This window comes from Phyllobates terribilis, unplaced genomic scaffold (assembly GCF_046119375.1).
Source record: "Phyllobates terribilis strain yellow unplaced genomic scaffold, ASM4611937v1 Scaffold_5__5_contigs__length_657084704, whole genome shotgun sequence".
NCBI lineage: Eukaryota > Metazoa > Chordata > Amphibia > Anura > Dendrobatidae > Phyllobates > Phyllobates terribilis.
Window position 1 is genome coordinate 377,931,967 of NW_027362765.1, and position 26,624 is coordinate 377,958,590.

At 48.3% G+C, this 26,624-nt stretch overlaps 1 protein-coding gene and 1 long non-coding RNA gene across 3 annotated transcripts in view; one reads left to right on the forward strand and one right to left on the reverse strand.

The window, feature by feature from the left end:
• The window catches only part of LOC141273241 (uncharacterized), a 133,449-nt gene extending 119,328 nt beyond the window's left edge, over positions 1 to 14,121 (reverse strand). Inside the window, exons 1-6 of one of the 2 annotated variants that reach the window (XM_073684812.1) lie at positions 14,010 to 14,121; positions 10,478 to 10,624; positions 8,737 to 8,793; positions 5,202 to 5,260; positions 4,961 to 5,126; positions 3,677 to 3,783 (exon numbers count right to left, since the gene is read on the reverse strand). In XM_073684812.1, the coding sequence (XP_073540913.1) occupies positions 3,677 to 3,783; positions 4,961 to 5,126; positions 5,202 to 5,260; positions 8,737 to 8,793; positions 10,478 to 10,591 (503 nt within the window). In that variant the 5' untranslated portion in view covers positions 10,592 to 10,624; positions 14,010 to 14,121. Of the gene's footprint in view, positions 1 to 3,676; positions 3,784 to 4,960; positions 5,127 to 5,201; positions 5,261 to 8,736; positions 8,794 to 10,477; positions 10,625 to 10,953; positions 11,044 to 14,009 lie in introns of those variants that run through there. The other variant, XM_073684813.1, reaches the window with a different exon arrangement.
• LOC141273259 (uncharacterized) lies at positions 13,873 to 17,367 on the forward strand. The gene is made up of 2 exons (XR_012322080.1): positions 13,873 to 14,250; positions 16,454 to 17,367. It is a non-coding gene; the product is annotated as an uncharacterized lncRNA (long non-coding RNA).
• The last annotated feature ends 9,257 nt before the right edge of the window (positions 17,368 to 26,624 follow it).

Consider the following 26,624-nt stretch of genomic DNA (forward strand, 5'->3'; position numbering starts at 1 on the left):
GGATGTGTCCCGTGTGATGTAGTATATAGAGGATGTGTCCCGTGTGGTGTAGTATATAGAGGATGTGTCCCGTGTGGTGCAGTATATAGAGGATCTGTCTCGTGTGGTGCAGTATATAGAGGATGTGTCCCGTGTGGTGTAGTATATAGAGGATGTGTCCCGTGTGGTGCAGTATATAGAGGATGTGTCCCGTGTGGTGTAGTATATAGAGGATGTGTCCCGTGTGGTGTAGTATATAGAGGATGTGTCCCGTGTGGTGTAGTATATAGAGGATGTGTCCCGTGTGGTGTAGTATATAGAGGATGTGTCCCGTGTGGTGTAGTATATAGAGGATGTGTCCCGTGTGGTGTAGTATATAGAGGATGTGTCCCGTGTGGTGTAGTATATAGAGGATGTGTCCCGTGTGATGTAGTATATAGAGGATGTGTCCCGTGTGGTGTAGTATATAGAGGATGTGTCCCGTGTGGTGTAGTATATAGAGGATGTGTCCCGTGTGGTGTAGTATATAGAGGATGTGTCCCGTGTGGTGTATTATATAGAGGATGTGTCACGTGTGGTGTAGTATATAGAGGATGTGTCCCGTGCGGTGTAGTATATAGAGGATGTGTCCCGTGTGGTGTAGTATATAGAGGATGTGTCCCGTGTGGTGTAGTATATAGAGGATGTGTCCCGTGTGGTGTAGTATATAGAGGATGTGTCCCGTGTGATGTAGTATATAGAGGATGTGTCCCGTGTGGTGTAGTATATAGAGGATGTGTCCCGTGTGGTGTAGTATATAGAGGATGTGTCCCGTGTGGTGTAGTATATAGAGGATGTGTCCCGTGTGGTGTAGTATATAGAGGATGTGTCCCGTGTGGTGTAGTATATAGAGGATGTGTCCCGTGTGATGTAGTATATAGAGGATGTGTCCCGTGTGGTGTAGTATATAGAGGATGTGTCCCGTGTGGTGTAGTATATAGAGGATGTGTCCCGTGTGGTGTAGTATATAGAGGATGTGTCCCGTGTGGTGTATTATATAGAGGATGTGTCACGTGTGGTGTAGTATATAGAGGATGTGTCCCGTGCGGTGTAGTATATAGAGGATGTGTCCCGTGTGGTGTAGTATATAGAGGATGTGTCCCGTGTGGTGTAGTATATAGAGGATGTGTCCCGTGTGGTGTAGTATATAGAGGATGTCGTCCCGTGTGGTGTAGTATATAGAGGATGTGTCCCGTGTGGTGTAGTATATAGAGGATGTGTCCCGTGCGGTGTAGTATATAGAGGATGTGTCCCGTGTGGTGTAGTATATAGAGGATGTGTCCCGTGTGGTGTAGTATATAGAGGATGTGTCACGTGTGGTGTAGTATATAGAGGATGTGTCCCGTGTGGTGTAGTATATAGAGGATGTGTCCCGTGTGGTGTAGTATATAGAGGATGTGTTCTGTGTGGTATAGTATATAGAGGATGTGTCCCGTGTGGTGTAGTATATAGAGGATGTGTCCCGTGTGGTGTAGTATATAGAGGATGTGTCCCGTGTGGTGTAGTATATAGAGGATGTGTTCTGTGTGGTATAGTATATAGAGGATGTGTCCAATGCGGTGTAGTATATAGAGGATGTGTCCCGTGTGGTGTAGTATATAGAGGATGTGTCCCGTGTGGTGTAGTATATAGAGGATGTGTCCCGTGTGGTGTAGTATATAGAGGATGGGTCCCGTGTGGTGTAGTATATAGAGGATGGGTCCCGTGTGGTGTAGTATATAGAAGATGTGTCCTGTGTGGTGCAGTATATAGAGGATGTGTCCCGTGTGATGTAGTATATAGAGGATGTGTCCCGTGTGGTGTAGTATATAGAGGATGTGTCCCGTGTGGTGTAGTATATAGAGGATGGGTCCCGTGTGGTGTAGTATATAGAGGATGTGTCCCGTGTGGTGTAGTATATAGAAGATGTGTCCTGTGTGGTGCAGTATATAGAGGATGTGTCTCGTGCGGTGTAGTATATAGAGGATGTGTCCCGTGTGGTGTAGTATATAGAGGATGGGTCCCGTGTGGTGTAGTATATAGAGGATGTGTCCCGTGTGGTGTAGTATATAGAAGATGTGTCCTGTGTGGTGCAGTATATAGAGGATGTGTCTCGTGCGGTGTAGTATATAGAGGATGTGTCCCTTGTGGTGTAGTATATAGAGGATGTGTCCCGTGTGGTGTAGTATATAGAGGATGGGTCCCGTGTGGTGTAGTATATAGAGGATGTGTCCCGTGTGGTGTAGTATATAGAAGATGTGTCCTGTGTGGTGCAGTATATAGAGGATGTGTCCCGTGTGATGTAGTATATAGAGGATGTGTCCCGTGTGGTGTAGTATATAGAGGATGTGTCCCGTGTGGTGTAGTATATAGAGGATGGGTCCCGTGTGGTGTAGTATATAGAAGATGTGTCCTGTGTGGTGCAGTATATAGAGGATGTGTCTCGTGCGGTGTAGTATATAGAGGATGTGTCCCGTGTGGTGTAGTATATAGAGGATGTGTCCCGTGTGGTGTAGTATATGGAGGATGTGTCCCTTGTGGTGTAGTATATAGAGGATGTGTCCCGTGTGGTGTAGTATATAGAGGATGTGTCCCTTGTGGTGTAGTATATAGAGGATGTGTCCCGTGTGGTGTAGTATATAGAGGATGGGTCCCTTGTGGTGTAGTATATAGAGGATGTGTCCCGTGTGGTGTAGTATATAGAGGATGTGTCCCTTGTGGTGTAGTATATAGAGGATGTGTCTCGTGCGGTGTAGTATATAGAGGATGTGTCCCGTGTGGTGTAGTATATAGAGGATGTGTCCCGTGTGGTGTAGTATATGGAGGATGTGTCCCTTGTGGTGTAGTATATAGAGGATGTGTCCCGTGTGGTGTAGTATATAGAGGATGTGTCCCTTGTGGTGTAGTATATAGAGGATGTGTCCCGTGTGGTGTAGTATATAGAGGATGTGTCCCTTGTGGTGTAGTATATAGAGGATGTGTCCCGTGTGGTGTAGTATATAGAGGATGGGTCCCGTGTGGTGTAGTATATAGAGGATGTGTCCCGTGTGGTGTAGTATATAGAAGATGTGTCCTGTGTGGTGCAGTATATAGAGGATGTGTCCCGTGTGATGTAGTATATAGAGGATGTGTCCCGTGTGGTGTAGTATATAGAGGATGTGTCCCGTGTGGTGTAGTATATAGAGGATGTGTCCCGTGTGGTGTAGTATATAGAAGATGTGTCCTGTGTGGTGCAGTATATAGAGGATGTGTCTCGTGCGGTGTAGTATATAGAGGATGTGTCCCGTGTGGTGTAGTATATAGAGGATGTGTCCCGTGTGGTGTAGTATATGGAGGATGTGTCCCGTGTGGTGTAGTATATAGAGGATGTGTCCCGTGTGGTGCAGTATATAGAGGATGTGTCCCGTGTGGTGTAGTATATAGAGGATGTGTCCCGTGTGGTGTAGTATATGGAGGATGTGTCCCGTGTGGTGTAGTATATAGAGGATGTGTCCCGTGTGGTGTAGTATATAGAGGATGTGTCCCGTGTGGTGTAGTATATGGAGGATGTGTCCCGTGTGATGTAGTATATAGAGGATGTGTCCCGTGTGGTGTAGTATATAGAGGATGTGTCCCGTGTGGTGTAGTATATAGAGGATGTGTCCCGTGTAGTTTGGGATCTTTCCTGCACCCTTCGTACCTTTCTGTTGCAGTCTTTAGTTCATTAAAATGACGATGAAATGTCACCATCTCCGTCCATAACCGCAGGAGTCGGGCATTTTCGCCCTGTGTGTGAACTTTGTAAACCTGAAAGAGAGAACACCCTCGTTACTTTCCACTGCTGGGCATCTGTCACTTTCACTACATAATATTGTAGTATTGCAGTCTATAGAACATTCTAGAACAGGAGGGAGAACAATAAAAATGTTAAAGTAAAACATCGGCAAAAAAATTTAGAAATATACATTAATAAAAAATATATATGAAACGCTGTTTTGTCATCTTTGATTGTTGCCCCTCCCCAAAACATGCATACAAAAAGTGATGAAAATATTGCTTGCACCCCAAAACTGTATCGATAAAAAGTACAGCTCGTCACCCCAAAAAACAAGTCCTCACGCACCTCCATCGATGGAAATTTTTTTTTTAAAAAAAAAAAAGTTGTATGCACGTCTCAGAAAATGACAACAAAGCCCCAAAATAATTGATTAAAAAATGTTTTTTTTAATCACTGGCTCTTGGAAGAAGGAGGCAAAAAAAATCTACAAAAATGAAAAAAAAAAATAATCACATGGTCAAGAAAGGTTTACAATCTGGTTCTCCTGAACCACCGTCCATGGGTGGTTACAAGGGTGGTCCGGGATTAGTACTGGGGGATCGACAATGGGTCAATAATAAAAAAAATGTACAGTGCGCGCCCCCTAGTGGCACCCAGATGCAACCTGCGGATCATTTTTTAGCTCCATGTCAGGGATTTGGAAAAATAGAGCCTGGAGCATTGTAGTCACATGAAGAAATGAACCAGAGCAGAATTTGGGGCGGACAGCACAGAGATTGGTTTTAAAGCGCCACTCCGGTGTTTAGTTTTTTTTTTTCAGTGCTGGAGTGGTGCTTCTAATGTAAGGTCCCTGCCGCCAGTCTTATACTTACCCGCCGCCATCTTCACCTTTCTTCGGCGCCATCTTGTGACCGCAGCTTCTGATTGGCCAGAAGTCATGTTCCAAAGCTCTCAATGCAATCTATGGGAGCCAGAACAAGGCCAGAACAAGGCTCTCATAGACTTGTATTGAGGTGTGACCTCCAGCTCGCTCCGGCAAACAATGGAGCGATCCGGCAGCTCACAAACTGCTGGAGACTAGAAGATGGCAGGCGCGAGTATCAGACTAGGGTCAGGGAACTTAGATTAGAAGCAGCAATCCAGCGCTGCAATAGGAAAAAAAAAGTCTGGCGTGGAGCTTTAAGGGGGAACACTGGGGTCGCTCACCTCCCTCTCTTCTTCCCATTCCTTCTCCTTTCGCTCCAGTTCCTTTAAGGCTCCGGACCAGTCGGCCGTCAGCTTGTGGATATCTTCCCCCAGCAGCTTATTGGCCTCCTGCGTTCGCACCAGATCCTCCCTAAGCAGAGCGTTTACTGTCACCAGACCCTCGCATCTGCAGGGAAGAAGCGGAGTCGTCACTTATAAGAGAACACAACCCCCATCATCACAGCGAGGAGTCGGCGCTCACCTTTGCTGTTCTTCTTCCAACTTTCGAAGAGCTTTCTCCAACTCCAACTCCCCGCGGCTCTATGGCAGAAGCATAATACAGCGGTAAAGAGGCGCCGGCTATTATCCAGGCCTGATGATCTAGCACCTACAGGAGTGTGAGATGATGAGATGACGTCATATGGACATCGGTCTCATCAGGCATTATCGTCCGATAGCCAAATCTCTGACAATGGCATTTAGCACGCACCAACAGGGGGTGCATCATTCCACACTTCCATCGGTGCGAACCGTGAAAAGATAGCGGGGCGCCGATGGGTTGTCATGACAGCCGGGGGGGGGGGTCTGGTGGTGACCTCCGTGCCTGACGTTATGATCCTCCTGTGAAAGTGAACCCGTGGCTCACATTCATAGGAGAAACAAGCGATCAGATGATCACAGTTTGAAGTTCCCAGGGACTATTAAATACAGTAAAAAGTTTTTAAAAATCACCCCCCTTTTTGCCCCATTAAAAATACAACAATTAAAAAAAAACAAAAAACAAACACATACCGTATATACTCGAGTATAAGCCAAGTTTTTCAGCACGTTTTCGGGTATAAAACCGAGTATATAGAAATTCCATTAGTGGATAGTGGTGGGGGGGTTGCGGCGGCAGAGGAGCGGGGCACACGCAGTAGCGGCTGTTGCAGCTACCTCATGTGTCCGCTGCTAAGGGGAAATGAATATTCCCTCTTCTCCACTCCCATGGGCGTAGAGAAGAATTAATATTCATTCTCTTTAGTAGCGGGCACAGAGGAGCGCTGAGCTGCAGCTCCTGCTGTCAGTGCCCGCTGCTAAAGAGAATATTCATATTTGCTCCTCTCCACGTACATAGTCCCGGGGTGGAGAGGAGTGAATATGCCAGCAGCAGCTCACATCAGCGTCTGAGAGCGCATGGCTGTGATCTCAGCGTCTCCGCAAGAGAAATTGACATGCTGCACTCTGTGAAGACGCACCACATGTCCGTCTCCGCGGGTATGCCGCAGGAGTACGGGAACGCATAGTGGGCATGGGATTTGTACAAATCCCAACCACTATGCTGTAACATTTGGCTGCTGCGTCCAATCTGCAGCGCTTACTGATCGTCTGCACGTACCCTAAGTGTTTATTTTTTTTCGTGTGTACGGTGATGGGGGCATACATACTAGGATTGGGGGATGAGGGGGCCATACATACTAGGACTGAGGGATGAGGGGGCCATACATACCAGGATTGGGGGTTGAGGAGGCCATGCATACCAGGATTGAGGATGAGGGGGCCATGCATACCAGGATTGGGGGATGAAAGGCCATGCATACCAGGATTGGGGGATGAGGAGTGCCATGCATACCGAGGATAAGGATGAGGGGTGCCATGCATACCAGGATTGGGGGATGAAGGGGCCATGCAAACCAGGATTGGGGGATGAAGGGGCAATGCAAACCAGGATTTGGGGATGAAGGGGCCATGCAAACCAGGATTGGGGGATGAAGGGGCCATGCAAACCAGGATTGGGGGATGAAGGGGCCATGCAAACCAGGATAAGGATAAGGGGGCCATGAGTACCAGGATTGGGGGATGAAGGGGCCATGCATACCAGGACTGGGGATGAGGGGGCCATACATACCAGGATTGGGGATGAGGGGACCATACATACCAGGATTGGGGATGAGAGTGCCATGCATACCAGGATTGGGGGATGAGAGGTGCCATGCATACCAGGATTGGGGGATGAGAGGTGCCATGCATACCAGGATTGGGGGATGAGGGGTGCCATGCATACCAGGATAAGCGTGAGGGGTGCCATGCATACCAGGATAAGGATGAGGGGTGCAATGCATACCAGGACTGGGAGATGAAGGGCCGTGCATACCAGGATTGGGGGATGAAGGGTGCCATGCATACCAGGATAGGGGGATGAAGGGGCCATACGTACCAGGATTGGGGATGAGGGGGCCATACGTACCAGGAATGGGGATGAGGGGGCCATGCGTACCAGGATTGGGGGATGAGGGGGCCATGCGTACCAGGATTTGGGATGAGGGGCCATGCGTACAAGGATTGGGGATGAGGGGGCCATGCGTACCAAGATTTGGGATGAGGGGGCCATGAGTACCAAGTTTTGGGATGAGGGGGCCATGCATACCAGGACTGGGGATGAGGGAGCAATGCGTAGCAGGATTGGGGAAAATTACTAGTAGCTGCTGCATTTCCCACCCTAGGCTTATACTTGAGTCAATAAGTTTTCCCTTTTTTTTTTTTGTAAAATTAGCTTATACTTGGGTCGGCTTATACTCGAGTATATACGGTATATTTGGTATCGCTGCGTTTGTAAAAGTCTGATCAAAACAATAAATTAATCCGATAGGTAAAAGGCATAACGAGAAAAAAAAATCAAAACTCCAGAATTACTTTTTTATGACCACTGCAACATTGTAATAAAATGCAATAAGAGGCAATCGAAACCGCAACTATCCCAAAATGGTAAAAAAAAAGGTCAAAGTTGTCTCCTAAATGATTGCTATTTAGGAGGCAACTTTGACCTTTTTTTATAGTTTGGATTCTTTTAGTTGCCTCTAGTTCACACTAGTAAGGATGTGCTGATTCAGTCCTGACCCATAAATTGTAGGTTTGCATTTCAGCCCAAGAGAGGTGACAGAGAAGGACAGGGACCCAACAATGAAAGACGCCTTAAGGCCGGCTGTTGGGCACACATATATTGGCCAACCTGTGCGCTAAGTGCTTTCCTTTACTGTAATTTTTCATATTAATATTACAGAAAAAAAAAATTAAAATAATTCATGTGCACGTTTTGTATAGCTTTCCTATGTTTCTATTGCAGTAATGCCGTTTCAATGTCTCAGAGCAATCACTCATAGCAATTTAGGAGACAACTTTGACCTTTTTCTTTTATAGTTTGGATTTTTTTCGTTTGCTCCTGTTCACACTAGTAAGGATGTGCTGGCCATTTTCACTATGTTTCTAAATATCCCAAAATGGTATCAGTAAAAAACGTCAGCTCGGGGCACAAAAAATAAGCCTTCACCCAGCTTCAGATCCCGAAAAATTAAACCGTTACAGATCTGGGAAAATGGGTGACATAATAAATATATTTATTTATTTTCACCACTTAAATAAAAAAAAAAATGTAAAAAAAACTATACATGTTTGGTCTCTGCCTCCTCGTACTGACCTGGAGAATCAGATTTCCAGGTCAGTTTTACTATATACTGACTATGGTAAATATAAAATGCAAAAAAAAAAACATTGTGGAATTGCACTTTTTTTTTTGCGCTTGCAACTTTTTTCCGGCTTTCCAATGCATCACATGATAAAATGAAAAATTTTCATTCAAAAGTACAACTCGTCCAGGAAAAAAAAAAAAAGCCTTCATACGGTTATTTTGTAGGGAAAAATAAAAGTTATGGCTTTTGGAAGAAGGGGAGGAAAAAAAAAAAATCCCAGAAAAATCGCCCGTGGAGTGAAGGGGTTAATCAGGAGCAGAGAGCAGTCCTTGCTTGGCATTGATCTCCTACCAGACTGAAGTCCTGGCTCTGCTGCAGCTCCTGGTAGCGATTCCTGTACTGTACAACCTGCGAAGAGGGAAAGAAATACAGAAACTATAATGTCCAACATCAAAGACCTAGGAAACTGCATAAATAGCAATTCCCTACCATGCAGTCATGGAGGATGTGCTATAAGGCTGCAGAGAAATCAATACTGTCCACATTGGATTTTACATGTTGAGACCTTCAATGACTGCAGTGGGGGCAACAGGGAAGTTTACGGGGGTCTAGAAGCTCCCTGCATTATTAGACTAAGTGCACACAAAGGTTTTTTTTTGTTTTTGTCATTTTGAAAAAGTTTTTTTTTTTTTCCCTGAAGGATTTTTGCAGACCTTACTTTGATGTTGTCTGTAGTAGGATGAAGTAGGCTGATCAGCTATGTACCTGAGGAAGTGGACGGGACGTCCACGAAACGCGTAGTAATCGTAGCTTTTAACAATAAACCACAAGATTGTTTAATTATACAATCTCTCGTCATAATTCTTCACTACGGAGGAGCGCGGATTTTTTACCAGCACCTACTTCATCCTACTACAGACTACCTACAAGATCCCTAGGGATTCTGTGTTGGCTGCAGCCCTTCGTCACTAATTCTTACATGAGTTGTGCATTTCACAACTCATTAAGGTGAGCACATTTTCTTTTTACCCACGTGGTTGTTGTTGGATAACAGCGCTATTGCGCCCCTATCTTTTTACTTATTTACTTTGATGTTAGCGGTTTTAAAAAAATTCTTAAACTTTGCAAAAAAAAAATAAAACTAAAAAAAAAAAAAAGAGATTTGGATTGCATTGCCATTTTTTCTTGGTTTTTTTTTGCAGATCTGTAGGTTTTCTCTTTACACAGCGTAGTTTTATGGATCCAGCGATACCAAACAGGCTTCTGATTTATTTTTTTTTTAATTAATTCTTTAACTCTAGATTGGGAAAATGAGAGTGACTGTAACATTTATGTTTTGTTTTGTTATTTTGTAATATTTCTAAATACTTCTTACATCATCTTTTCATAGGTCGGTCTTTTATGGATACGGTAATGACCAAAAGAGCTTATTTTGTTTATTTTATTTTTTTAAACTGTCAACTGGGTGGGGTTTATATTTTTTCTCTCTCTTTTTTTTTTAGTTAAAACAATTTTATTTTTCACTTTATTTTTTTTTTAGTCTTATTACTGGGGGCTTGGACCACTGTGTGTACCATGTACTACAATATTTTTGTGTTGCGGTGTATAGTAAAAATAACGATCCCTTATCGTGCGCAGCCTGCAAACTTCAGAGGAGCAACAAGATGGTGGCGACGGCGACCTTCAGCGCGCCCCAGATAACCCATCAGCATCACACAACGGCAACACATTGGTTAGAGGGGGAAGGGCCGTATGCGACCGAAAATAAAGCAAAAAGCAGGAGTCCGCTGTATCAAAAAAAAAAAAAAACTGGTAAGGAGTTGGTCAGGTGATCCTTCCAAGATGGCAGTCTGCAATTACGACTCCCAGCAGACTCGGACGCTGCAGGTTGGAGCCGCGCATGTTGCAGACCGTTGCTCTAGGACTAGATTATTGCATATAAAAGATCGACGCTTTTTCTAGAAATCACAAAAGCAGGATCTGTGCAGACACGGAACGAGCAGGGAATGCTGGGAGATTTCAGCTCTGAAGGCTGCAGAATGGTGAATGTCAATGCGCCGACTTCAGAGGTGACAGATGATCTAGACGTCACCTTTGCCTGTAATTTCTCCACCAGAACCGCCTGCCTCTTCTGAGCCTCTAGAGAGTTCTGGAGCTCCCTCTGCAGCGCCAGCCAGTCCCGGCCGTGCTCTGCCCCCTGCGTCATGGCTGTGAGGGCGTCATCGGCCTCTGTCTACACCTGGGCAAAGACACAAACAGAAGCCAATGTCAGGAACATATCACGGCCGCAGTATACACCTCACACGAGCCGTATACACAGTGACTGATTCCACGCCAGCGCTTCCCTTGTTACTGAAACCGAAACGCTGCCGGGGGCAGAACACAGTTCATTTTCTCCTGGCAGCGGGGGTCTAAGTGCCAGCGCCGGGAAGGTACAGAGCGCTATTAAACCCATATATGCAGGTTAATAGCGTTGTTTTATGCGACAGGTTCACTTTAAGAAATATAAACACTGCCCTATTCAGTGTAAAAAAAAAAAAAAAGTGATATTGTTGTAATTGTACCAACCGGAGAATTAAACTGCCAGGTTATCCACCCCCAAAAAAAAAAAAAAAAAAAAAAACAATGGCGGAATGTCTTTATTTTTTTTCACACCACACTTTTTCTGTCGCTTTCCATGACATTAAAGGGTAAAATGAACGACACAATAGAGAATGGAAACTCGTTAAAAAGAAAAAAGAAACAAGCACGGACAGAAAAGTAAGAGAAAATAACACAGGGAAGCGCGATGGTTGAACATTGCTCGGACAGCAAGGGGTTAATTGTGTTCCCAGATCTAACTGGCTTTTCAAAGACCCAATTAAACCTGTAGGAAAAAATTAAACTCGAGCACAGAGATCTCCGACCCCCTCGCCCCTGCATCATGGAGACCCTCCTACATCATGGAGACCCCCCTGCATCATGGCGACGCCCCTGCACCATGGCGATCGCCCCACATCATGGAGACCCCCCTGCATCATGGCAATCACCCTTGCATCATGGAGACCCCCCCTGCATCATGGCAACCCCCCTGCCTCATGGCGATCTCCCCGCATCATGGAGACCCCCCCTGCATCATGGCGATCGCCCCACATCAGAGACCCCCCTGCATCATGGCAATGGCCCTGCATCAGAGACCCCTGCATCATGCAGACCCCCCTGCATCATGGCAATAGCCCCTGCATCAAGGAGACCCCCCCCCTGCATCATGGAGACCCCCTGCATCATGGCGATCGCCACACATCAGAGAACCCCCTGCATCACGGAGACCCCCCTGCATCATGGCTATCGCCCTGCATCATGGTGATCGCCCTGCATCATGGCAACCCCCCTGCATCATGGAGACCCCTCTGCATCATAGTGATCGCCCCGCATCAGAGACCCCCCCAGCATCATGGAGATCGCCCTGCATCAGAGACCCCCCCTGCATCATGGCGATCGCCACACATCAGAGAACCCCTTGCATCACGGAGACCCCCCTGCATCATGGAGACCGCCCTGAATCAGAGACCCCCGCATTATGGAGACCCCCCTGCATCATGGCGATCGCTTCACATCAGAGACCCCCCTGCATCATGGCCATCACCCTGCATCAGAGACCTCTGCATCATGGAGACCCCCCTGCATCATGGCAACCGCCCTGCATCATGGAGATCGCCCCGCATCATGGCAACCGCCCTGCATCATGGAGATCGCCCCGCATCAGAGACCACCCTGCATCATGACGATCGCCCTGTATCATGGAGACACCACTGCATCATGGCGACCCCTCTGCATCATGGAGATCGCCCAGCATCAGAGACATCACCCCGCATCATGGAGACCCTCCTACATCATGGAGACCCCCCTGCATCATGGCGACGCCCCTGCACCATGGCGATCGCCCCACATCATGGAGACCCCCCTGCATCATGGCAATCACCCTTGCATCATGGAGACCCCCCCTGCATCATGGCAACCCCCCTGCCTCATGGCGATCTCCCCGCATCATGGAGACCCCCCCTGCATCATGGCGATCGCCCCACATCAGAGACCCCCCTGCATCATGGCAATGGCCCTGCATCAGAGACCCCTGCATCATGCAGACCCCCCTGCATCATGGCAATAGCCCCTGCATCAAGGAGACCCCCCCCCTGCATCATGGAGACCCCCTGCATCATGGCGATCGCCACACATCAGAGAACCCCCTGCATCACGGAGACCCCCCTGCATCATGGCTATCGCCCTGCATCATGGTGATCGCCCTGCATCATGGCAACCCCCCTGCATCATGGAGACCCCTCTGCATCATAGTGATCGCCCCGCATCAGAGACCCCCCCAGCATCATGGAGATCGCCCTGCATCAGAGACCCCCCCTGCATCATGGCGATCGCCACACATCAGAGAACCCCTTGCATCACGGAGACCCCCCTGCATCATGGAGACCGCCCTGAATCAGAGACCCCCGCATTATGGAGACCCCCCTGCATCATGGCGATCGCTTCACATCAGAGACCCCCCTGCATCATGGCCATCACCCTGCATCAGAGACCTCTGCATCATGGAGACCCCCCTGCATCATGGCAACCGCCCTGCATCATGGAGATCGCCCCGCATCATGGCAACCGCCCTGCATCATGGAGATCGCCCCGCATCAGAGACCACCCTGCATCATGACGATCGCCCTGTATCATGGAGACACCACTGCATCATGGCGACCCCTCTGCATCATGGAGATCGCCCAGCATCAGAGACATCACCCCGCATCATGGAGACCCCCGCATCATGGCGATCGCCCTGCATCAGAGACCCCCCCGCATCATGGAGACCCTACTGCATCATGGCGATCGCCCTGCATCATGGCAACCCCCCCTGCATCAGGGAGATCGCCCCGCATCATGGAGACCCCCCTCCATCATGGAAACCCCCGCATCATGGCGATCGCCCTGCATCAGAGACCCCCCCCGCATCATGGAGACCCCCCTGCATCATGGTGATCGCCCCGCATCATGGAGACCCCCCGCATCATGGAGACCCCCCTGCATCATGGTGATCGCCCCGCATCATGGAGACCCCCCTGCATCATGGTGATCGCCCCGCATCATGGAGACCCCCCTGCATCATGGAGACCCCCCTGCATCATGGTGATCGCCCCCTGCATCATGGAGACCCCCCTGCATCATGGTGGCTGCGGTGCATCCGGGACGTTCTCACAGTCTCCGTTCTCATATTGGAAATTGTCTGGTAAAAATAAATAAATAAATAAACGCTTTTGTAAAGTTTCCCATTTTCTCTCAGGTTTGATGAGAAGCTCAATGAATCTCGGAAAAACGTTTATAACTTTTCTGCGGCGGCTGCGCGGCGACATTAAGAGCAACGTGACGTCATCAGACGGTGACTCGCTCGCTGCACTAGTGACGGTAAAGTCACGTGCGGCTGTAACCAGTCTGTGAACTGTTGTCACGGTTACGCCCTCACCTAAACCTGCCCGGTTACACATCTGTACACACTGCTGCGGTCTCTGCCGTTCAGAACCGATTACGTCGTTTGTCAGCAGGCTGCAGACCCCGTCCCCTATATTATCCCCCCATTCCCGGTGTCTCACCCCCATTTTGAATCTCCCTCCAGTTTTGCCCGGATCAGTCCTGACGGTAGCGTCTAGATTGGAGTTGAGTTCTTGAGGGGGAGGAGTGATTTCATGAAATAATGACGTCACCAGAAGGGGCGGGGCCTTCTCAGTCCAGTGGACACTATTCCACCTGCAGCTGCAGCAGTGCGCACATTGTGCCGGGACAGGAGGATGGTGATGAGGAGCTCGTGTTCAGCGTTGTGCTGTGAGGACTGAGGTGGGGAGAACTGACCTTGTGAATAAATGCTGTGGAGGCATAAAGGGGACTGGTGTGAGGGGGCATGAGGTGTGTAGAGGGGGATCCAGGTGGCTGTGTGGCTGGTGTGAGGGGCATGGGGTATGTAGAGGGGCATCCAGGGGGCTGTGTGGCTGGTGTGAAGAGGCATGGGGTATGTAGAGGGGCATCCAGGGGGCTGTGTGGCTGGTGTGAAGAGGCATGGGGTATGTAGATGGGCATCCAGGGGGCTGTGTGGCTGGTGTGAGGGGCATGGGGTATGTAGAGGGGCATCCAGGGGGCTGTGTGGCTGGTGTGAAGAGGCATGGGGTATGTAGAGGGGCATCCAGGGGCTGTGTGGCTGGTGTGAGGGGCATGGGGTATGTAGAGGGACATCCAGGGGGCTGTGTGGCTGGTGTGAAGAGGCATGGGGTATGTAGAGGGGCATCCAGGGGGCTGTGTGGCTGGTGTGAAGAGGCATGGGGTATGTAGAGGGGCATCCAGGGGGCTGTGTGGCTGGTGTGAGGAGGCATGGGTTATGTAGAGGGGCATCCAGGGGGCTGTGTGGCTGGTATGAAGAGGCATGGGGTATGTAGAGGGGCATCCAGGGGCTGTGTGGCTGGTGTGAGGGGCATGGGGTATGTAGAGGGACATCCAGGGGGCTGAGTGGCTGGTGTGAAGAGGCATGGGGTATGTAGAGGGGCATCCAGGGGGCTGTGTGGCTGGTGTGAAGAGGCATGGGGTATGTAGAGGGGCATCCAGGGGGCTGTGTGGCTGGTGTGAAGAGGCATGGGGTATGTAGAGGGGCATCCAGGGGGCTGTGTGGCTGGTGTGAAGAGGCATGGGGTATGTAGAGGGGCATCCAGGGGGCTGTGTGGCTGGTGTGAAGAGGCATGGGGTATGTAGAGGGGCATCCAGGGGGCTGTGTGGCTGGTGTGAAGAGGCATGGGGTATGTAGAGGGGCATCCAGGGGGCTGTGTGGCTGGTGTGAGGGGCTTGGGGTATGTAGAGGGGCATCCAGGGGGCTGAGTGGCTTGGGGTATGTAGAGGGGCATCCAGGGGGCTGGTGTCAGGGGTATGTAGAGGGACATCCAGGGGGCTGTGTGGCTGGTGTGAGGGGCATGGGGTATGTAGAGGGGCATCCAGGGGCTGGTGTGAGGAGGCATGGTGTATGTAGAGGGGCATCCAGGGGGCTGCGTGGCTGGTGTGAGGGCCATGGGGTATGTAGAGGGGCATCCAGGGGGTTGTGTGGCTGGTGTGAGGGGCATCCAGGGGGCTGTGTGGCTGGTTTGAGGGGCATGGGGTATGTAGAGGGGCATCCAGGGGGCTGTGTGGCTGGTTTGAGGGGCATGGGGTATGTAGAGGGGCATCCAGGGGGCTGTGTGGCTGGTTTGAGGGGCATGAGGTATGTAGAGAGGCATCCAGGGGGCTGTGTGGCTGGTTTGAGGGGCATGGGGTATGTAGACGGGCATCCAAGGGGCTGTGTGGCTGGTGTGAGGGGCATGGGGTATGTAGAGGGGCATCCAGGGAGCTGATGTGAGGTGGCATGGGCTATGTAGAGGGACATCCAGGGGGCTGTGTGGCTGGTGTGAGTGGCATGGGGTATGTAGAGGGGCATCCAGGGGACTGGTGTGAATGGCATGGGGTATGTAGAGGGGCATCCAGGGGGTTGGTGTGAGGGGCAATGGGGTATGTAGAGGGACATCCAGGAGGCTGCGTGGCTGGTGTGAGGAGGCATGGGTTATGTAGAGGAGCATCCAGGGGCTGGTGTGAGGAGGCATATGGGTATGTAGAGGGACATCCAGGGGCTGGTGTGAGGAGGCATGGGGTATGTAGAGGGGCATCCAGGGGCTGCGTGCCTGGTGTGAGGGGCATGGGGTATGAGGACGGTGGCCGACACAACCTCTTTAAAGACGATAGCACGTCATTTTAAAATCTGTCATGGGAGAAATCCTAAAACATTTATGGTACGTGGTATTGATGTCATCCATAGTGGCATTAGGGGTGGAAATGTAAAAAAAACTTCTGGCTCAAAGGGAAACCAAATGGATAGTGGAACTGGGAACAATGACACCAAATGGCCTTAATGAGGCCCTGAGCTTCACCCATTGCTTTAATAGATATAATCTTTGTGGTATTTTTATACAATTGTGTGTGTTGATTTTAATTTGTTTTCTTTGTCATTTGTAACTTTCTCCCTCCATAGTCTATATGCACCATCTATATGGATCATCTACATATGGTTAATCAATATGAGGATACTACGAGCAACAATTAAATTGGACCAAGAAAATTGATTTTCGTACTGACAGAATCGTGTTGCAATTATAGGAAAATTATATTGCTTACTCTAACACATTTTTGCATTATAATAATAATAATCTTTATTTTTATATAGCGCTAACATATTCCGCAGCGCTTTACATGCATTATTCACTAGTTGTGTTACTATACTTGTCTAAATGCATTGCTGTGTTCTCTTTGGCGAGCGCGTGGGTGCTGTGCCTCCCCTTGCCTCTGCGTCATGCACGGCATCTGCATGGTGTCTGCGCATGTTGGGGGGCCATGGCAACGTGTCCTGGTTCCCTGTCATGCGTGGTTCACCTTGATGGCCGTGCATGACGCATCTGGCTCGGGCGGTTCAGGGCGCATGCGCGGATGGTCCAGGAGATAGATGATTGGTCCGTTCCGGTCACGTGACCGCAGGCCCTAAAGTATTTTTAAACAGACATGGAAGGTGCTATTAAACAATCCCCCTGAGGAAGCCATAGGATATACCATGCGAAACACGCATTGGAGTCCTTGTTTATTCTGGGTGCTGACGCCTCATCTAATATTGGTAAGAGTGCAGTATAATTCTTTAGCATTTTTTCATAGGGCACTATAGGCCATATGGCACATGGTACATATCCATAGTGATGAAATATGCCATAATTTTGTACCAGTGCATAAATGCCTTGAATACGAGCACTTCTTGCACTTTGTCCCAATAGATATTTAACATCTATTATTATGTTGTATATGTGTCACCCAGTTTGGTTGTCTGTGTGTCGTCCATTTTAATCATGTTTGTCTTTTCTGTATATTGTTTACAATAAAGTATTTTGATTCTTTGCCATATACTCCGTATTTGGTTCGTTTTTGCTATATAACAGCAGAAACAAGTCCGGGGGCGCCTCCCGTCAGAGAAAATATAGAAATAGTCCTTGGATGAGTTCAATGGATCCAGCAGATGAGGGACACAACACAATCCCACGTGGCAGCTTCTATCAATCCACACACGCCACGAGGGTCTGGCCGCAGCCTGAGACCCTCCAGCGTCGGGAGGCACCACGCAACTGACTGGGCCAAACATGAGTCTATTGTTCTGTCTACTGGGATCAGCCCTTGGATGGGGGGAAGGGTTCACACCCACTAGATGCAACAAGAGATGTTGACCTAGGCCTGATTACATTACAGTCCATGAACACAGGCCCGGGGAGGGACACGCTGTTAGGCTGTGTGCACACGATGCAGAAATGAAGCAGAAAATTTCTGCAGCATTTCTGCATCTCCCTGGCAGAAAAAACGCATGCAGATTGTGCATGCGTTTTTCCTGCAGAATACATGCGGATTCACATGCGTTCCCACATGGGTTAACGCATGTGTTTCCGCATGCGGACTGACAAGCATTTTCCAAGCGATAGCATCACTTGGAAAATGCTTGACAACTAGGTCACACTATATAAATCCATGCAAACGGCATGGATTTATATAGTGTGACCGTAAAAATAAAAAAATAAAGCTATACGTCATAGAATCATAGAATGGTAGAGTTGGAAGGGACCTCCTGGGTCATCTGGTCCAACCCCCTGCTCAAAGCAGGATTCACTAAATCATCTCAGACAGATGTCTGTCCAGCCTCTGTTTGAAGACGTCCATTGAAGGGGAACTTACCCCCGATCCCCCGCCGCGTGTGCTGCAGCGCTCGTCCTGGCTTCTTCCGGGTTGCCGGCATCTCACGAGACAGCCTGCGGTCACATGACCGCGACGTCATCTCAGGTCCTGGAAGGTAAGCGCTGCAGGGGCCGCCGGACAGGTGAATATAAACTTTATTTTTTATTTTAATCTTTTTTTCACAGGTACAATGGTACCCAGGTCTGGATGAGAGTCTTCTCTCCTCCAGAACTGGGTACCATCCGCACATAGAGACGCATATAATCCGCTTGTACAAATGTACAGACACGGATTCTATGCGTCTCAATGCAAGTCATTGGCGGCGCTTCCGCAAAATTAATGAACATGCTGCGGATTTATTTGCGCTGCGGAAAAATCCACAGCATGTGCATTGACATTGCGGAATGCCATTGGGGACCATGGGGTGCGGATTACCATGTGTTTTTGATGCGTTTCCGCTGCGGAGACTTCGCAGCATAAACGCATGAAAAACGCATCGTGTGCACGCAGCCTAAGCGTTTCCGCACCGGCAAAAACGCTGCAGAAATGCTTAACGCATGGTAGAAGGCCTGCCATGTTCCCCAATGATAATCCGTGCTGTGCACATGCTGCGGAAATTTCCGCTGCAGATTATCATTCCGTAAAAATATGCAGCATGTCCATTAATTTTGCGGACACGCAGCGTAATTGCCGCCATTGACTTGCATTGAAACGCATATTATCCGTGTCAGTACATTTACACACACGGATAATATGCGTTTCTATGTGTGGATGGTACCCGGGTGTGGAGGACAGGAGACTCTCCTCCAGACCTGGGTACCATAGTACCTGTAAAAAAAAGAATAAAATAAATATTATACTTGCCTTCTGATGGCCCGGAGCGAAGCAAGACAGCGGGGGCCATCAGAAGGTAAGTATAGATTTATTTTTTACCATTCTTTACGGTCACACTATATAAATCCTTGCTGTTTGCAATTCGCGTCCTCCCTCTGATGTGTGGCTGTGTATGTGGTGCTCTCCACTTACTTCAAACCATCCGATCGCGGCTGTCTCCAGGTATTTCTCTTCTGGGACCAGGGCAGCAATAAATTCAGAGGACACGAGGTTCTTACCCAGAACTTGGACTTTACTTGGGGAAGAGGAATATGTACAATATTTACAGGCAGATATAATGGATAAGGCCCGACAGGTTATTAGCTCTCTCACAGGCGCTGGCAACATCTTCAGCCCTGGTTCCCTCTTTAAGTGAAGCATCTCTGTGACTCTAATCTGTAGCCCAAGAGACTCTTCTGCAATACCAACAGTGATCTGGATCCAATATCTCTCCCCCACGTCTTAGCCTGGAGTCCTATTTATCTTCCTCTGCTTCCTGCAGACTAGAAGTGCCCCAGGTCCTCACTACCTCTGATGAGTTTCTCTGGCCGGCTAACAGGACTCTTGCTCTTGCGTAGGGAGACTTTCACACTAGTGATCCCACTGTCTGAGGGTATGGAGCTCCCGTCTACCCTAGCAGCCACTATAGTCAGGCTGCCCGCACGGTTCACTGTCCTATCTCTTACTGAGCATCACTTCCTGCTTCTTGGAAGCTAAGCAGGGATTTTTCTAAAGTGCCCACCCTCTGTGGACTGTCATAACACATCATTAACCCCATCACTGCCTATAACACTGCTAGCAGACTCGACCTGACATCTGCACCCAGGACAGTGGCATCTTGTGGCTGATTACAGGGAGTGCAGCCCACAAGGAATTATGTCAGGAACAAGCTCTATCATACTCAAGGCTTGATCAGGGCACTAAGTTCCCCCTTTACTCTGCTGACTGGACCACTGAAGCTAACCCCTTAGCTTGGCCTACCAACAGTTCAGAGAGGTCTGACTACAGGAACACTTCTTTTAACTATCTCAGTGCCAAAGGAAGGCTACGCCCTTCCCCACTATTACACAGGCACCATACACCTTGAGGATTGTGGCACGTCAGCACTTTTTCAGTGGAACATATTGCAGGCGCCGTGCACAGACAAGCTCTTTGCTCAGCTATACCAATGCCAACTATGGGTCAATCACAGGCCAGCCGCTAATGTCTGCAGAGGACCAGGATGGGAACAGTACTAGAAGATGAGGATCAGGATCTTGACATTACTGCAAAGAGACATTACTACAAAAAGGGGACCAGGAAGGGACACATTACTGTGAGATAGGAAGCCGAATGGTGAGATTGCTACAAGAAGGGGACCAGGTTGGAGGATATTTCTACAAGATGGCCATGATGGGGGACAATAAAACAAGATGAGGACCATGATGGGGGACATATGCACAAGATAGGGACCATGATGGGGACATTACTATAAGATATTGGCCAAAATTACTATATGGCGCTAATAGATCGGATTACAAAAAGGGGCTAAAATGTAAAAGAAAACAAAAAAAAATCTAATTATTGGCTTGAATTTTTTTAGTGCCAATAAAAATGTTTTTTTATAAATAAACTAAAATAAAGCCAACAAAGTGCACAATTGTTATCGGTCATCTATAATTATTATTATTTATTATTATAGCGCCATTTATTCCATGGCGCTTTACATGTGAAAAGGGGTATAATACAAGAACAGCTACAATAATCTTAAACACAATGTGACAGCGACTGGTACAGGAGGAGCGAGGACCCTGCCCGCGAGGGCTCACAATCTACGAGGGATGGGTGAGGATACAGTAGGTGAGGGTAGAGCTGGTCATGCAGCGGTATGGTGGAGCGGTGGTTACTGCAGGTTGTAGGCTTGTCAGAAGAGGTAGGTCTTCAGGTTCCTTTTGAAGGTTTCGACGGTAGGCGATAGTCTGATACGTTGAGGTAGAGAGTTCCAGAGTAGGGGGGAAGCACGGGAGAAATCTTGTATGCGATTGTGGGAGGAGGAGATAAGAGGGGAGTAGAGAAGGAGATCTTGTGAGGATCGGAGGTTGCATGCAGGTATGTAACGGGAGACTAGGTCAGAGATATATGGAGGAGACAGGTTGTGATTGGCTTTGTATGCCGTGGTTAGGGTTTTGAACTGGAGTCTCTGAGCAATGGGGAGCCAGTGAAGAGATTGACAGAGAGGAGAGGCCGGGGAATAGCGGGGGGACAGGTTGATTAGTCGAGCAGCAGAGTTTAAGATAGATTGGAGGGGTGCGAAAGTGTTAGAGGGGAGGCCACAGAGTAGGAGGTTGCAGTAGTCAAGGTGGGAGATGATGAGGGCGTGCACTAGTGTTTTTGCAGATTCATGGTTGAGGAATACACGGATCCGGGAGATATTTTTGAGTTGGAGTCGGCAGTAAGTGGAAAGGGCTTGGATATGTGGTTTGAAGGAGAGTTCCGAGTCCAGGGTTACCCCAAGGCAGCGAGCTTGAGGGACTGGGGAGAGTGGGCAGCCATTGACGTTGATAGATAGGTCAGATGGGGGGGGTTGAATGAGATGGCGGAAAGATGATGAATTCTGTTTTGTCCATGTTAAGTTTTAGAAATCTAGCAGAGAAGAAGGATGAAATAGCAGACAGACATTGTGGGATTTTGGCTAGTAAGGAGGTGATATCGGGTCCAGAGAGGTAGATCTGTGTGTCATCAGCATAGAGGTGATAATGAAAGTCATGAGACTCCTGAGCTGTCCCAGGCCGAAGGTGTAGATGGAGAAGAGCAGGGGTCCTAGAACTGAACCTTGGGGGACACCGACAGGGGGCGAGATGAGGAGGTGGTGTGTGAGTGGGAGACACTGAATGTCCGGTCTGTTAGGTATGAGGAGATCCAGGATAGGGCCAAGTCTGTGATGCCGATAGATGAGAGAGTCTGTAGTAAGAGGGAATGGTCCATTGTGTCAAAGGCAGATGACAGGTCTAGGAGGAGGAGTACAGAGTAGTGTCGCTTAGATTTGGCGGTTAGTAGGTCGTTGGTGACTTTAGTCAGTGCAGTTTCAGTACAATGGTGCGGTCGGAAACCAGATTGTAGGCGGTCAAAGAGGGAGCAGGAGGAGAGGTGGGAGGACAGTTCAGAATGGACATGTTGTTCCAGTAGTTTTGAGGCGTAGGGGAGAAGTGATATGGGGCAATAGCTAGACACAGAGGATGGGTCAAGGGAGGGCTTTTTGAGGATGGGTGTGATTGAGGCATGTTTGAAGCATGAGGGGAAATCACCAGTTGTTAGTGACAGGTTGAAGAGGTGGGCTAGGGCTGGGATGAAGATAGTGGTAAGGTTTGGGATGAGGTGGGACGGGATTGGGTCAACTTTACAGGTGGTGAGGTGTGATTTGGAGAGTAAGGAGGAAAGTTGATCTTCAGAAATGGTGGAGAAGGTGGTTTTGGAGGAAGAGGGTTGAGTAGGTGTGGGGAGGGGCTGTGGGGGCTTTAGGCAAAAGCTTTGTCTGATGGTGTCAATCTTCTGCTTGAAGAATGAGGCAAAGTCTTCGGCTGAAATAAGAGGAGAGGGAGGAGGCACTGGGGGACGGAGGAGAGAATTGAAGGTGTTGAATAGTTGTGTGGGGTTGTGAGACAGGGAGGATATGAGAGATGTGAAGTATGTTTGTTTTGCTGCAGTGAGTGTGGACTTGAAGGTAGTGAGGGACTGTTTGAATGCGATGAAGTGCTCATGGGAGTGGGACCTTTTCCATCTACGCTCAGCAACCCTGGAGGCCCGTCGCAGTTCTTTAGCTAGGCTTTTGTGCCAGGGTTGTCTGTTGATTATGCGAGCCTTGGTATGTGTGAGAGGGGCGACCAAATCGAGAGCTGCAGCGGTTGTGGTGTTGTATAAAGTGGCAGCAACATCGGCATCATGTAAGGAACTAATGTCTGTAAGAGGGAGGAGGGATTCAGAGAGTGAGTGTAGGTCAAGGTGTTTGAGATTTCTGTGAGGGTATGCAAGTTTGTGGAGTGAGGATTGTTGCCCCGGGGAGGAGAGAGAAGAGAATGTGAGTAGGTTGTGGTCAGAAAGAGGGAGAGGTGAGTTAGAGAGGTTAGATAGGGAACAGAGGCGGGTGAAGATAAGGTCCAGTGTGTGGCTGTCTTTGTGGGTGGGTGTGGAAGACCACTGAGTAAGACCAAAGGAGGAAGTGAGGGATAGTAGCTTAGAGGCAGCTGAGAGGGAAGTGTCAATGGGGATGTTAAAGTCGCCCATGAGGATAGTGGGGATGTCAACGGAGAGGAAATGAAGTAGCCAAGTGGTGAAATGGTCAATGAAAGTGGTGGTTGATCCTGGGGGGCGGTAGATGACAGTCAGCTGGAGGTTGGATGGGGAGTAGATGCCCACGCAGTGCACCTCAAAAGAGGGGAGAGTAATTGAGGGCGGCAGTGGGATATGGGTGAAGGAGCAGTTATCTGAGAGGAGGAAACCTATTCCTCCACCGTGCTTGCCGGTGGGGCAGGAGGTATGGAAGAGGTGGAATCCTCCATACGAAAGTGCAGCAGGAGAGGCCGTGTCAGAGGGGGTGAGCCAGGTTTCAGTGATGCCAAGGAAGGAAAGCTTGTTAGTGATGAAGAGGTCGTGAATGTAGGAAAGTTTGTTGCAGACGGAGCGAGCGTTCCATAGAGCTCCTATTAGTGGGACTGGAGAAGCGGGGGCTGGACGGATGGGTATAAGGTTAGAAGGGTTACGAGAGTTTGGGATAGATCGCGGGTAGGAGGTGGAAGTGATTGTAGGGATGTGGTGAGGAGGACCGGGATGTGGAGAGATGTCGCCGGCAGTAAGGAGGAGCAGAGAAAGCGCTAGTAGGTGGGAGCAGGAGAGGGCATGAGGTGGCTGTCTGTGTTTGGAGATAAAGGATTGTATGTTGAGGAATAGCTCTGAGGAGGAGGTGAGATGGGTGGGGAGAATGGAGGGAGAGATGAGTTCCTTACTAGGTGTAGGGATTAGGGGTGGTTGTAAGAAGTGAAGGATTAAGGGGGTGAGAGTGAGGACAAACACAAACATTGTTTACAGTGACAAAGTATCCAGTTACCTTCAATTCCAATTCAGGATTAATTCAAATTTCAGACACTTCAGCTAATGGACACTTAAGGTGATGGACACAGACTAAAGTTTGACACAGACTCCTGGCCCACAATATATTTGTAACAGAATGCATTCAGCTGTGAAGCAGAGGGGAGTGGTCTGTGCTCATCTTGATCAGCTGATTAAGGCTGAACCAGATGCTGGATACTCAAAGACTGAGTAAACAAGGTCATAAATGAAGGTGGGGGGTAGCTGGTGTAAGTTGGGTGACCCAAGCTATAAATAATGACCCAAGCTATAAAATTATTATACCCCATAACAAAAAATAAATAAATCTGCAAAAAATATAATAAGCAAGTGATCAAAAGGTGTATACAACCCCTGGTAAAAATTATGGAATCACCGTGCTCGGAGGATGTTCATTCAGTTGTTTAATGTTGAAAAAAAGCAGATCACAGACATGGCACAAAACTAAAGTCATTTCAAATGGCAACTTTAGGGCCTTAAGAAACACTAAAAGAAATCAAGATTAAAAATGTGATACTCAGTAAGGTTAATTTTTTTCAGACCAAGCAGAGGGAAACAATTATGGAATCACTCAATTCTGAGGAAAAAATTATGGAATCACCCTGTACACAAAGCTCTGATTGTTCATGTTTGACAAAATTTTACTTTTCTTGTCTGTCCACCAGTCCTGGTCAGCACCAGCATTTTGATGAGCGGGTGGACATTATCATAATTTACATCACAAAAGTGGCAAAAATGATCACATAAATGTTGTCTAGGTCCTCAAAAAAACCACTCCCATCCAATGTGGTAAATTATGAGGACTCTCTTGGCTGCGCTCTATTACGTTTCTCCCTGCGAGGCTCCGCCACTTTTTGAAAAACTGAATTCGTCACCTCAACACCAAACTGTACAGAATGGAGGCTGCAGAGAGATCCTCAAAAAATCCACTCCGATCTAGACGGCTCACTGATGAATCAGCTAGAATGGAGTTACTAAAATGAGGTCCTCAAAAAATCCACTCCGACCCATTGTTGTAAATTATGAGGACTCCGTCGCTGCGCTCTGTTACGTTATTCCCCGCATAAAACTGAACAATGAGTGCTGTGTGTGATTATTTATATTACAAAAAGCGATAATAAAATGCAAGTTTGATTAATCATGAAAAAAATATAATTTTGCCCTTTGGAAATACGTAATAAATATAACAGTTTGAGCCAGTACTTAAAAAATAAAAACATGAAATCATTACAATTCTAAAGCTGATCTATATCTACAATGTGTGCACATTCCAATTCCACTACATTGCAGGCTATGAGGATCTGGGAATCTGCTCCATCCTGGACATGGGAGGGGATTTTTTGAGGAACGTCACTGTAGAAACTGAACTGTCTAGAATGGAGAAGCTGCAGAGAGATCATCAAAACATCAACTCCGATCCAGTCACCTCACCAGTGAACGGTCTAGAGTGGAGATGCTGGAATGAGGACCCCAAAATATCCACTCCGATCCAGTCACTTCAGTGCTGAGCCGTCTAGAGAGGAGCTGATAAAATGAGGCCTCAAAAAATCAACTCCAAACTAGACGGCTCACTGGTGAATCAGCTAGAATGGAGTTGATTGTTTGAGGACCACAAAAAATCAACTCCAAACTAGATGCAACCCTGTCACTTGTGCCCCCATCTTCTCCAGCTACTGCTTCCTGCATGGGAAAACACTTCACTTCCTGCAATCTCTAGGATGGCTCCTCCCATATGAGTCACATGGACATGACATCTTCACAAGTCCTTCACTTTTAGGCCACGGCACCATTATCAGTATTTGGTCAGTATTCGGTCAGTATTTTTTCTCAGGAGTGGGAGCCAAAACCAGGAGTGGGTGATAAATGCAGAATTGGTGACATGTTTCTATTATACCTTTCCTCTGATTGTTCCTCACCTGGTTTTGGCTCCCACTACGGAGAAAAAATACTGACCAAATACTGATAGTGGGGCCGTGGCCTTAGCATTAATTGTCTCTTCAATCCTGGCAGGGAGTTTATTACTGCTGCTCTGCCCATGCAGGCTCACCTCATCAATTTTCACCACCTTCCCCCTCCCTTCCCCCCCAAACTAAAACAGCGGTATTGACACTATGTCAATCAGAGAAAAAGGGGCAAATTTAATTTAAAAAAAAATGTTTTTTTTTACTTCATGATGGCGCTGCCCCCTGCAACCTGCCACCCTGGCAAATACGGCCCTGTTTGTAGCGCTATTGCCGACGCCCCTGCATGGCTCCCCTTTCCCCTCTCACCCCCTGACAGGCAGTCATACGATGTCTAGCTGTAGAAGGTCGCTGTATTTGGCCTTACAAACATTTCCCTGATCCTTTTATGTTTCCTCTCCCTTTAGGACCCAGCGGTGATCCTCAACTTGCTTGAGGATTATACCTTTCCCTTTAGGACCCTGAGGTATCCTCACCTTCATGCTGTTAATCAGCACTTCCTTCCTG